At 39.9% G+C, this 14512-nt stretch overlaps 1 protein-coding gene across 1 annotated transcript; it reads left to right on the top strand.

Moving 5' to 3' along the window:
• Positions 1-5931: 5931 nt before the first annotated feature.
• On the top strand, positions 5932-13419 carry LOC134824496 (uncharacterized protein K02A2.6-like). The gene is made up of 4 exons (XM_063836402.1): positions 5932-6265; positions 6659-7593; positions 11527-11763; positions 11875-13419. Exons 1-4 carry the CDS (start codon positions 5932-5934, stop codon positions 13417-13419), a joined length of 3051 nt encoding a protein of 1016 aa, XP_063692472.1.
• The last annotated feature ends 1093 nt before the right edge of the window (positions 13420-14512 follow it).

The following is a 14512-nucleotide window of genomic DNA, read 5'->3' as shown; positions in this document are numbered from 1 at the left end:
TATGAACTTCGTTATTATGCACTTTTTACCACATTGTACAATGTACACTCAAATTATCCAATAACCTGCTATTTTGACAAATCCTGCAAAAATCAACGTTTTGTCCACCTTAAACTTAATTACAAAACCTGCCAATTTAGGTTTAATCACGCAACAAATTGATTCGAATTATCTAAGCTATTACGCAGAATATGCATTAAATCTGCAGCATTCTACTTTTTATTTAACGGAAAACCTTTATATTAGAACAAAGTACAAACCTGCTGTGGGTTATAGGTAGTGGAAAGATGAGGCAGGTTTTGTCATATTTTTGCAGACTTTTCTAATAATCAACAACTCGATTAAATAATCGCTTGGGATACATCTCTGCGCGAATAAGATAAATAGGCAGGATGATTTCGATTGGCGGCTAATTTTTCGGGAATCATATTAAGGCTTCAAAGTGATTATCAGCCTTTCTATAAAAGTGAGTTTTATTAAAACCTGCCATATTAGATGGTAGCGTGGCAATGGCTGGAAGGGGCCTAAGTTGGTGCTCAGCTGACCTCAGACTCTAACTATTAAGTTAAACAATCAAATGAAACAGTAAGTTTTCAATGGAACAATAAGTTATATGTTATAGATACCTCTAATCATTTAAGATAATGCGGATAGAGCTGCACGGCACCTCGGCTACTCACTGCGTACTGCAGTTTATAAATTTGGATTAAAGGGTAAGGTATGTTTTGCTGTTGATGTAGCTGAGCTTTAGAGCTTAGTGTCTGATTGTACCTTTTGTAGGCTGCTATAAACCCCTCTGGGATACTGCTAAGAAACGGGATAGAAAATTAGTTGCGGTGTTATTTTGTAAATAATCCCTGCACAGTTTTAAAGATCCTACTCCTTATTCACTTAACCGGTTTGATTTATTGAGTGAAACTTCGTCTTTGTCTGCACGTGCAAGACAAGTCCTTATTATTATATATATCGTATCATCGGTTGTTTTCATTGCGTTGAGTTACATTTCATCGGCTGTAACCTAGGTCGGGATAAACATTTTTGACGCCTGATTTTTAGAGTCCTGTTTTTTCAATATCAAAGCTGACATTTATCACAGTGCTGGCAAGCACGAGCGGTGTCTTTATTGGGGGTATACTATGTACCCCCTTTACTATTGTACCCCCTTTACTATTATACCCCTTTTACTATTATAACCCCTTTGGTACTCGTCGGAAGCCTCTTTCGTGCACGCGAAGCGTGCACTCTGGCCGGAGGCGGCGGCCGAAGGCCGCCGCCTCCGGCAGAAGTTTTTCAGGCATTAAGACTCATCGGAAGTCGTTCAGCAGATTTATTTTTAGTTCAAAACATTCTAATTTTATGTCAAAGATGACAGGAATAAAAAATAGTTATGTTGAGATTTTTAAGAAATTTGCATAAAATACTCGCCAGCACTGTTATACGAAATTCGGTAAAAAGCCCAAAATCGCCATATTCAGGTGCCTTAAAAACCATGTTTAAATTGAGTTAGAGATCTGAAATTTTTCAGGGCGTCTAGACGTTGACCAAATCGACTGCAAAAAAAGTTTCAGGTTTCAGGAGCATCGGGAAATGGGTTTTCTAGAACCCCTGTTTTACGATAGATTGTCGTGATATATACATACATATATCACCTTAATAACACCAGAATGTGTGTGTGTCTGTGTGTCTGTCTGTCTGTCTGTCCGTGTGTAATTTCCGGTCGGTTATACAAAAAAAACGGTAAGAGTTACGGGACTGATTTTTTCGGTATAGTGTCGACGAAACTCTGATGAAGCCCATAGGAAACTTTTTTTTAAATCGGCCGATGGTAAGTGGTTTAATTGATGGTTTTGTACCACAAATGTTACATAAAATTGCGTGAGCAGAACGGCAAGAGTTACGGGGCTTGCTCTCTCTCTCATTACTGTGTAATATGTTATAGCTGCATTTAAGTAGCGTCATAATTGGATTAGCCCGGAAGATTCGCTGTAATGTTATACCTTAAGCTTATTAGAGGAGGGGGGACTGTTAGTGTTTGGGGTCTGTTTGGACTGCAGAGAGAGAGAGAGAGAGAGTTCATACGACAATGTTATGCGTGTTTTCAAATATAATATGCGGGTGTGGTGCGGAGTTAACAAGGGTTAATTTCTATAACGATTTAAATAAAAATAGAAAGCGGTTCAAGACGGGAGTGATGAGGTGTAATACTCGGTGTTCAGACCTTATGATCATGGAGTGTGGTGCCTCATGGCTAATAATGACTTAATTATCCACAAGAAATAACTGATTATGAGATTATTGTTTAAGAAACTATTGGGTCACCTAATGCAGGTTTTGACTCAGCGGGTAATTACTCCTACCCTTTTTAACTGCGGCAGTGAAATCCCGGCCGTAGGCCGGGTTACACTAGTATATATATATATTCAGGGATAGACACTTTGCCAGTCAATTGTAGCCTGTATTTAAGTGTCCATAGATTCAAAAGTATAAAAGATACAGCCATTTCCGACCACAGGTCTTGCAAATAATTGTTTTTACTTTAGTTTACATTGTATAAAAAATTGTATGACGTCATAAATACCCCTTGATGACGTCATCAAGTTAACCGTTTTAAAAACTTGATTTTTGACAAAGTAATAACTTTTAAAATTAATTTTAAACCATTAAGGAGTAATTTTACTCAAAATCTGAGGAAATTTTAACCTTAGATAATTGTTCAAGCATTCTGAAAATCTACCGGAAAGTTTTTCTAGCTTGCTCCTTCATAAAGATATTCGTCATTGAAGTTTGTGCTTTTTTGAAAAATTATTTTATAAAAACGTCAATTTTGCGATTTAGTATTCTCTGGTGTTGGGCCATGCCTTGGGGTGTGGAGCTCAGTTCTGCTTCCTATAGGTATAAATTGTGCATTAGGTTAGTTTTAAAGTTATAAATCGAAAAGTTGCACACGTGGGGACACGCCCAATTTGATAGAAAATCGCTAAAATCACTGAAAATTGCTGTTTTCGTCATTTTCTGTCAACTTTAGAGTGCCATTGTGATTACAGTTCTTCTTTAAATACTTTATAACTTTGCATGCTTATCAAGCTATATATAAAACAATAACATGCAAAAATTTACGGCGATTCAATATTGGATCCGCACGCAACGTCCGCTCAAAGTTTGCACGTGCGAAAGGTGAGAATTTTGCTCATTCGTGATTTCCAACAAATTCTGCTTTGCCACGACAGTTTAATGTCATTATATATGAATTTAATGCCTACTTGAATGAGTATTAAGTGGCATATTCAGTCAGTGATCGACCGATATGCTTCCCTAAACACAAGGAAATGTTTTTAAAGGAAAAATTTCGAAATCGTTGAAACTTCCTCCTTATTAATGAAGATATCAGTTTATATTTCGACTTTATATTATAAAGTACCCTGACATTATAATCAAAAAGAGATGATATTTTACCAAAACCCATAATCATGGGTAGAGTGGACCGCTGTCAGTGTCTCTCTTTCCCAAACAAAAGGAAATGATATTAATTTGATTGACCGTTCTCAAATGCAAAATGATACCGAGAATGAAATCGGTCGCTCGCTTTTCCCATTCATTTACAATTGTAATAGATTAAGAAGAACTATCCAAAGGCAGCTGTACTCGGCAATGAAGATTCAATAAACTTCAGCTTGTTCAATAAGTAATAACTACCACCCTTGTCCCTTACCCCGAAATACTAGGTATCGACCCGAACGCAACCCAAAGAGATTTTTACAGCATCTGATTGATGTAATCAATCGAAACTTAATTATACAATTCGTAAGCCGTGAATGAATGGGAAAAGCGAGCGACCGATTTCATTCTCGGTATCATTTTGCATTTGAGAACGGTCAATCAAATTAATATCATTTCCTTTTGTTTGGGAAAGAGAGACACTGACAGCGGTCCACTCTACCCATGATTATGGGTTTTGGTAAAATATATATATATATATGTATGTATATAAATAAAACAAAAGTTTAATAAAACAAAAGTTAAATTTATTACCAATTATTCAATCAATACATATCATAAATTCTAATATTGGAAACACAATGCAGAATGGATGTCTTAAACTATAATTTTGTTGTCACTAATAATCTATTTACTTTCAAAGTTGAAATTTAGTTAAGTATGAAATGCCACCACATCATAGTTAGGGTAAAATATAATTCTTAAAAATTTTAAAATTGAGAAGATTGCTCTATGACTTAAAATTTAAAATTTAGCAAAAGATATCTAATTTTTAAATAGTTGGTTACAGTTTATGACAGTACTGGCATGATCAATTTTATTGTGGCTGGTAAAAGGACCCAGTTGCCTGTAAGGGCTTTACCGAACCCCTGGGGACCACAATGTGATAGGATCAGGCCAGATGTTTCTATGTAGAGCAATTTATTTATTTCGGAGCTATGGTTACGTGGTATAGCTGGTGGTCATGTTTAAAGGTCAGTTTATCTTTGTGTGCTAATTATCCATCCAGATGCTTAGTGATGTGAGTAAATCATGCCCTTCTACAATATATAACGTTTAACTATAAATTTGTTTTTACCACAGAAACTGTGGCACTAAGGTCAAGAATTAAAAATTTGTACTCTCATTGATAGTTAAAGCGTTTTTTTTCCCCAGCACTACTACACAACAAAAACCTGTCGGCCCACCGAGGAAACACAGTCGCAGAACAAGGAACCCAATTGTGCTCCTCTATTCTGCGATCGTGTGTATTTACTATAAACTAGCTAAATGCAGTTAGTAAAATTTTCTGGAATCATTAAAGTCGTTTGATTAGTTTATGTGTCAAAGTAATGTCCATGATAATCATATATTTGGATCCCCGGTGGGCAAACACTCGTCCCAAAGGCTAAGGCAAACCTTTCAATGTTTCACCATACGAAGTAAGGAGATTTGAACACATACTCAGCCTACAACTCCACCCATGGGACGAGACGTCGTGAGCCTCAAAATATATAGCATATACCCAGTCAGCAAACACTATACACAACATACATACGATAACAAACAATGTATAATGCCATTACTTCATTTAAAAGAAAACATATCTGCTATCTAATTTTTAAAAAAATTGAAGAATAAACCTGAAGAGAGGAGAAGGAGAGAGGGGTTTGGGAGAGGTAGAGTAGGAAAACAACAGGATCCTGTGCCGCAGGATTTTAAAATTTGTTGTATGATGATTCGTTTTGTGTCGTCTCTTAGATTAATATAGGTCTGATACCCTTGTCATGGTTTTTTGCAATAACACCGTGGTTTACTCATATGATTATGTTTACTAAATCAACCTATTTCAATGATAATTCATTTGCATCAAAGTTGTAACTGCACCAAAGTTGTCGGTCATATTTAGATTGTAGTTCTAACAAAGATTTCTTAAGATTATTCTTGAATATACTGATGGGAGTGGAGAAGTCTATTTCACTTGTTGACTTACGGCAGTGATTCCAAATACTAGTTGATTGATAGATGAATAGTGAGGATGGAGTGGGTGGGATGAAGTAGTTGTCTCGTCTTGGTGACCTGTTGAATAAAGAGAACATTGAGACTGGTGATTGGAACTTATTAATTTTAAACATTTCCAGTAAACAGTGCAACTTATGAAGATTGTGGACAGTCAGGAAGTTATACTTGTTATATATATTGAACATTGATTGCTATCATAATTTGTTATTAACGATTTGTTCTTCCCTAGCCTCTATGATTACGTGTTAACAACTTGTTTTATTTCTACGCTCACGCTACAACAAATGGCGACGAGGACAAAAGAGCCACTAACCGTCACATTCTGTCAAAAAAGCTGGTTTGAAAGACAGGGAGGCTCAATTCATGAATAGCACGTTATCACCGGGAGAGTCATCGAGATCAGTGAACTTTGTGAAACCAACATTCAAAAGAACAATGAAAAACCTCTATGGGAAGAAGGGGGAAAGTTCAGGTGGTTCGGGTGGAAAGCAGAAAAGTGGAATGCAAAAGGGACTTAAATGTAGACGGTGCGGACTTCGTGGACATATTGGTGAAAATTGTCAAGTCCGGTGTCATATCTGCAAACGTATTGGACACATCTCCAAGAATTGCAAGCAAAACAGCATTGTTCACAACATTGAACAAGGAGAGTCGAGTTCGGAGAGTTATGAGTTCGGTATGGATGAGAATTGTGAAAATGCCTTGGACAATGAGCTTTACCCCGAGTATGATCATGACAATGAGTGTAATTCAGTTGAGATTGAAAAAGGTAATGCTAATACATGTTCTTATCTGTGTGCTGATTTCTCTAAACTTACTCATTTAACTGATTCGAAATCTTCAAATATGTATGTGAGGGATAAGGTGTTTAATGCCTTTGATTTTAGTTATCTTGTTTGTGATCCCGATTCCACTATTACCACTGATAAGTCTGACTTAAGTTTAGTTTCTGATAATGTGTTTCCGAATGTCAATATGATTGAGTTATGCAAACCGTATGTAGAAGTAGAAATCAACGGTAAACTTCTGTCTATGGAGTTCGATTCAGGGTCTGCAGTGTCTGTTGTGAGCAAACGTATATTATTATCTTGTGGCTTGGCCAATTTAACACTTACACCCAGCAGGCAAACATTACGGGTTGCAAACGGACAAATCAAAACAGTTGACGGCTGTGCTGTAGTTAATGTAGAGTTGAACGGTGAAAAAGCTCATGGAATGCAGCTCTATGTAGCAGAGGACTTCCCCAGTTTGTTTGGAAGACCGTGGATTGTAAAGTTCTGTGGACAGAATTGGCTAGAGAAGCTGCTCAGCACAAAGTTAGTACATAATGTAGCCCCAGACAAATCCCAGCAGGTGTCAGTGAGCTGTGAAAGCTGCTCTGGGAGTGGTGTCGATAAGGGTGACATGCTAACCGATGGTGCGACCGTGAAAAACAGGTGGAAATGTGAAAACACCTGTACTCGGGTTGATCAATGTCGTAGTATCGCTCAGTTAAAACAGAGCGAGGTGTTTAAATCGGGTTTAGGACTAGTTAAGGGTGTACAGGCAAGTTTGGTCCTGAAGGACAACTCCAAACCTATTATGATGAAAGCCCGTAGTCTACCCTATGCCTTGAGAAACAAGGTTGAAAGTGAGTTAAATGATATGGTTGAAGCGAAGATTCTAACCAAAGTCGAAGACAGTCCATGGGGGACACCCATAGTGCCTGTGAAGAAGGATGGAGGGCAGTCAGTGCGCATTTGTGGGGATTATAAATCGACCCTGAACAAATGTATCAGCACCCGACAATACCCTCTACCTACCGTGGAGGAATGTCTGAATGCTGTGCAGGGGGGACAAACGTTCTCTAAGATTGACATCAAAAAGGCTTATAATAACCTGTTGATAAGAAATGAGGACCGTGTCTTGACCACCCTGAATACGCACAAAGGGTTGTATCAATGGAATCGCTTGCCGGATGGCATCAACAGTGCATCGGCTATATTCCAGTCATGTATGGATGACACTCTGTGGGGTGTGCCTATGACGTGCTGCAGAATTGACGATATATTAGTTTCTGGTCGAAATGAGAGTGACCATCTGATCAACCTCAATAATGTCAGAAGTAGGTTGGAGCAGCGAGGTTTTAAATGTAAAACCGAAAAAAACTTCTTTCATGCAAAAAGAAGTTGTCTATCTGGGTCATGTGGTGTCTGCTGAAGGGATCAAACCCGTGAAAAGCAAGGTCGAGAGTATGCTGATGGCTCCAGAACCTAGGAATGTGGACGAACTGATTAGTTTTTTGGGGGCTGTGAATTATTACAGGCGCTATTTGCCCAACTTGTCGTCTGTGATTGCTCCAATTGAGGCCCCTTCCAGCCATTGCCACCTGCCACCTAATTTGGCAGGTTTTACAGTAAGACTGATAATCAATTTGAAGTCTTAAAATGATTCCTGCAAAATTAACCGAAAACCTGCCTATTATCGTATTCGTGCAGAGATTTATCTCACGTAATTATTTAATCGAGTTGTTGATTTATAGAAAAGCCTGCAAAATTAACACAAAACCTGCCTCACCTTTCACCTACTCTCGGCAGGTTTGCTCTATTTTGGCAGGTTTTCCGTTAAATATAAAGTCGAATGCTGCAGATTTAACGCAAATCCTGCGTAAGTTGAGATAATTTGAATCAACTTGTGGCGTGATTAAACCTATATTGGCAGGGGTTTTGGATAATTTGAGTGTACAATGTGGAATACTGTAATGATCGTATAACCTTATTACTAGGTAGGGTGTAGGACTGAGACTTGGTTTGTGCAAAGCTACAGAAGTACAGAATGCTACATGCCTACATGGCTCTATAGTTTATACTTTTATACATGCAGTCACTAGTCAGTGGCGAAACGACTGCCCGACACTCCGGCAACCCCTGCTATGCGGAAGGGGATGGGGGGGTGCAGCTGCGGCCTCTTAGGTACGTTTCGCCACTGCATATTATCCACTGTTACCAACACGGGGTCTATGATAAGTATGAGTATAAAAGTACATATAAAAACCGATTATTGGAAAATAACTGTTTGCTTAACTTCAGTTCTTAGGTTGCCATTTTTAGATTAGATTGCTATGTTCTTAAGTAGTGAGGACAGCACTTTTTCAGTTGCAGTGCCTCTACCTGTTCATTGTTCACATTGTAAGATTTAGTGAATGAAGTGATTCTGAAAGAATCTTCAATTACAATTAATATAATAGTTCTAAATATGCAGTTATTTTCAGATTATGAGATATTTGATCGGAAATTTGTCACACGTTAAAGTGACACTTAATAAGTTGGACCTTAATCGAAATTCGTATTCACGAATTGGAAATAGCTCGTACTATAATTATAGGTTGACCTCCCACATATGCTCTAAGTGGGAGGTCAACCTATAACTCAAATTATTGCTATTTACCAATATTAATTGATCACTGATGTGGCACTTTCAGCGGAAAATTAGTAATAGAAAGCGGACAAACCAGTTTTGGTGAAGGATGTATATCTTATACTCTTATAGTAGTTGTACACTGTACAGCAATGCTAAGGTAATGAGATAATGCTTTAATGGGACTACTGCGGACCCTCTACCGGCCAAACATATTATCTCATTATTGAAGGGTGTAGACTGTAATATAGATGTAAGAACTTGCTAAATTGGGAGGTGACTGTTTTAAAATGATCAGATGCTTGCTCACTAACTTATTAAGAATGAGAGGTGATAGTGATTTACTTTATCTTGACAGGACAGTTAAGTATTTAAGCTTAAGAAACCACGTGGAGCTAAACGGTGCGAGTGATATAATACTTGAAAATTGACCCCCCCCCCCCCCCCCGACAATTGACCAAACAAATATATTTATTATACTAACCCTAACAGTAACCCGATTGGGCGACATCTGTCCGACAGCCGAATTGGGGATTTCGGACAGATTTCGCTGTCGGACAGGAGTCGTTTTTGGCGACATCTGTCCGAATTTCGGATCATATTGTAATTTCGGTTCACATTCGTATTTCACAAACTCACGGGTAATTTCGTGACGTTGCTCCCATTGTTCGAATGCTGATTTGATCCATTGAGATCTGATCCATCGATACGTGATTGACTATTTAAGGACAGGATTGTGCTAGCCGTACACTAACAAGCTGTCGATCACATCACAGGACACAGCCTACATGAGTACATATAGGATAGCAGCCGTATGGAGATCAGTTATCGCAATCCACAATGGCAACCAATCTTCAGTAAACAGACCCAGATCTGCAGCAAACAGACCCGAGAGATCTGGAAACGCTATCCATTCCTGCAAACTAAATCCTCTCTACCGACAACAGTCCAATGATGCTCTGGGACTCTGGATGGGACGAACAGACTCGTCGATCATTCCTTTGGGGGACTCCTAAGAACGCAGATCATATGGTGGACGCGGAGCATTGCGTAGTCAACGCCCAACGGTACCTTCAAATCTGCACCTAATCTCTTCCATCAGCTCTTCACAGTCCACGGACTCTTCCCTGACGGCTGGCACCTCCCCCTCTTCTAAGGACTCATTCCTGGAAAATCGACGACCCTCTACCGCAACATGTTCGAGGAGATAGACACCTGGGCTTCTGAGGCCTTGGGGCTACCAACCACAATACATTCTCATGGACTACGAGCTCGCCATTCACAACGCAGTTGCTTCATGCCTGCCTTCCTAGGTCGAAAATAAACTAGTAGTACACTATGGCTCAGATCATATCTCAAATTGGCAATGTTACGTATTCAAATTAACAGTTCAGATCACGTCTCTAATTGGAAATGTGTTGTATTGAAATCAGATCACAATTTCGGACAAATGTCGTTTTTTCTGGTACCCTGATTCGGACAGATGTCGCTGTCGGACAGATGTCGCTGACAGGAGTCGTGTTACCCAGTAACCCTAACCCTGACCCTAACCCTGACCCTGACCCTGACCCTGACCCTAACCCTAACCCTAACCCTGACCCTGACCCTAACCCTGACCCTAACCCTGACCCTAACCCTGACCCTAACCCTGACCCTAACCCTGACCCTAACCCTGACCCTAACCCTGACCCTAACCCTGACCCTAACCCTGAATTGACCCCAGTGTAATTACATGGGGGGTCAATTGTCGGGGGTAGATTGCATCAGGGGGTCATTTGTCGGAGGGGGGGGGGGGGGGGGGAGGGGGTCAATTGTTGCGGTACCGTACTATATAAGTATATAGCGTACTATACCTCTCATTTGGAGATTCAGTGCCATGGTTGTCAGCTTTTTATCAACTCCGGCCAATTTCTTGACTGCGCTAATCAACTCGGTTTTATTGACTTTTAGTTTTGGTGCCAAATAAGCAAAATTCCAAATAACTTAAGAACTTAAAAGAAAGATAAAAGAAACCTGCCAATTTATAAATTTAACGCTGCCATAATAAGATTATAGCATTATAATCTATTTGGCATGGATTGATAATTTTATAACAAATCCTGCAAAGTTAATGGAAAACCTGCCGATTTAACTTTATCACTGCCGTAATCTATCCGGCAAGGATTGATAATTTTATAAAAAATCCTGCCAAGTTAATGGAAAACCTGCCGATTTAACTTTATCACTGCCGTAATCCATCCGGAAAGGATTAATAATTTTATAGCAAATCCTGCCAAGTTAATAGAAAACCTGCCAAATAACAAATACCTGCGCTGTTGATGCAGGATCACTAGTTAATTAGGCAGGTTTTGACATAAAAAATTAAGAGAAAACCTGCGGATTTAGTGTAATATACTGCTGATCTGGACAGGGTAAATTAGATTACTAGGCAGGAGTGGTAATTTCGCAGTCTTCGCTATTAACTGGGCAGGTTTTAGGTTAAATTCGCAGTGGCAATGGCTGGAAGGGGCCTCAATTGAAAGGCTGAGAGCTAAGAATGTAAAGTGGGTGTGGACAAATACCGAAAAGACAGCGTTTAAAATATTGAAAAATCTGCTGGCTTCTAACCGTGTATTGACCTTTTACAATCCCAAGCTTCCTCTTAAACTGGACACTGATGCTTCAATCGGTGGCATTGGCGCAGTGTTGTCTCACATTATGCTGAATGGGGATGAGCGCCCCATTGAGTTCATCTCCCGGACCCTGTCACCGGCCGAGAGGAATTACGCTCAAGTGGACAAAGAGGCCCTGGCCATAGTGTGGGCCATAAAGCGCCTACATATTTACTTGTATATGAGACAGTTTACCTTGGTGACAGATCATCGTGCGCTGGTTCGTATATTTGGCGATAAGCCAATTCCAGAGATGACTGCCGGTAGGTTAACTAGGTGGGCTTTATTCCTTATGAATTACCAGTATGACATTCAATATCGTAATACCAAGGATCATGCTAACGCTGATATGTTATCCAGGCTGCCAAAATCGGTAACACACCCTGTGAGGGAGAGAGACGAGTTTGGTGATATGTTTGCACTGACTATGAGCGAGACTTTACTCAATGCTGAGTTAGTGGCGAACGACACTCGTAAGGACCCGATTCTGAGCAGAGTTTTGGAATACACTCTGAATGGTTGGCCGAAGAATCTGAAATGTGACGGTGATCTCAAAGCTTTCTGGACTAGAAGAGACGAGTTGAGCCATGAACTTGGATGTTTAACTTGGGGAGCCCGTGTCGTGATTCCCGCTAAACCGAGAAGCACTGTAATGGATATTCTGCACGCCACTCACATTGGAGTAACAGGTATGAAATCCTTGGCCAGATCTTACGTTTACTGGCCACGTCTTGACACACAAATCGAGGATACTGCTCGGACGTGTGAGACATGCGCCAAGTATGGTAAGAACATGACTAAAGTCGTTGACCACCCCTGGGCTAAAACCAGTGCACCTTTCCAAAGAGTACACGCTGACTTTGCGGGCCCATTCCTGGGCAGCATGTGGCTATTATTAGTAGACTCTTACAGCAAGTGGCCTGAAGTTGTTCAAATGAACACAAATACAACATCTAGTGCTACAATACGTGCTTTTAGATCCATATTCTCTCGTACAGGTATTCCAATCTGTCTGGTAACGGATAACGGACCACAGTTCGTGTCGGATGAAACTGAGGGATATCTGAAATCCTGTGGTATAAAGCACGTGACTGTTCCGACGTATTCTCCCAAATCAAACGGAATCTGCGAACGACTTGTTCAGTCGTTTAAATCCGCCCTGAAAAAGATGTCTGTAACCAGTAAGGACGTGTGCAAGAATCTGAACGATTTTCTGCTAACTTACCGCAACACACCCCATTCGTCTACTGGTCAAACACCAGCTGTGTTAGCGTTCAACAGAACTCTGCGATCTAAACTACACCAAATCAAACCAACCGATCGGATGAGGGAGCAGGAATTGCAATCTGAGAAACTGCAAGTTGCAATTAACGAACACCCCAGAACTCGAGAGTTCCGGGAAAATCAGCTCATTTTCGCCAAAATGGACGACAAAAGCCACTGGGAACAAGCTAGAGTAATCAAAAGACTCGGTGATAATTCGAACAATTACGTGGTCCAACACGCTGACGCAATAAAACCGCAAAAAACGCTGTTAACCAGAGAGATAGCTCGCTCTGACATTAAGTTCCAGAAGCTGCATGAAACAAGGGAAAGACGGAGAATGAATGCACTAAACCTAGGAGTTCCGAACGGCAACAGACTTGAGGCTGTGGCGAAACCAGCGTCCCCAGTCAAGGATACCTCACCGGCTAAAGTGACTGAGCGTCCTCAACCGAAAGTTGCTTCCCCCCTGAAAACCAACGACAAGCAAGTCCGGGTGTCTGAGTTGTCCAAACCTACAGCTACAGGTGGTGCACCCTTACCTGAACCGCGTTTGAGACCAACCAGAAGTGCTAAGAGTGATGCTATCACTAAAATGAAAACCATGAGTTAGAATGAGTAATCACGAACTGAAATCATTGTAAACCCGTATGTTGTAATATTTGTCAAACCGCTGTTTTTATCACATTTTTAGAGTCACTCATTATTTTAAATTTTACAGATTTCCTGATTTAACTTATATGTATTTTAATAATTCGACAGAGAACGTGGCTAATCCAATTTTATGGAAATATGAGTTACAAGTTTTTAACGTTTAAGAAGCAAAATGTTGCTAATTTTGTCCCGACCTGTGGGGAGAAAGTATTTTTTATGTCTGTTTTCTGACAGTTAAAGTTAAAGACCAGTTTGGTCACAAAAGCTGTTCCACATGTATGGAACGCGCGGCGACGTTAAGCTAGTTAGCGCTAAAAAGTGACAGTCCTCCTGACCTCAATTTTGCGCGCGCGCCTAGCTCCTCGTGTTAAACGCGAGCGCAGCTAGTTGTATCGGCCGACTAGCTATAACTTGCCGAAGGGAGATTGTTATATATATTGAACATTGATTGCTATCATAATTTGTTATTAACGATTTGTTCTTCCCTAGCCTCTATGATTACGTGTTAACAACTTGTTTTATTTCTACGCTCACGCTACAACAATACTCGTTACAGATTGGTTTACTGTGTTCTAGTTCAAAGAAATCTTTGCCTAACATCTGCTTGATAACTTTACCGGTCTTATCCCTAGTGATAGGCCTTACTCTGGCACATGTTTTGAACTTATTGAAGTATGCATCATTATCACCAAAGAGAATTCTTATGCATTTCTTTTGTGTTTTAAATATGGCTTCTAGTTTATTATTTGATACACCTCCCCAAACAGATATTCCATAACATAGGTGTGATTCAAAAAGGGTGTGGTACAGGTCCTTATATAGTTTTTTAGGTACACAGCGTCTAATTCCACATAGTCTACCTATCTCACATTTCAATTTACGGTTTAACGCTCTTAAGTGAGCATCCCAGTTCAGTTTTTGGTCAATAATGACTCCAAGAAACTTAGCTTCCTCCACCTTTTTAATTACTATATTATTTAGTGTCAGTTCTAATTCATTGGTGTTTGAATCTGGTTCATTTCTACAGTTCGGCTTAAAGTGGATATAACAAC

The sequence above is a fragment of the Bolinopsis microptera genome, chromosome 12 (assembly GCF_026151205.1).
Source record: "Bolinopsis microptera isolate Bmic1 chromosome 12, MBARI_Bmic_1.0, whole genome shotgun sequence".
Classification (NCBI taxonomy): domain Eukaryota; kingdom Metazoa; phylum Ctenophora; class Tentaculata; order Lobata; family Bolinopsidae; genus Bolinopsis; species Bolinopsis microptera.
This window is presented reverse-complemented; position numbering and strand designations above follow the sequence as displayed.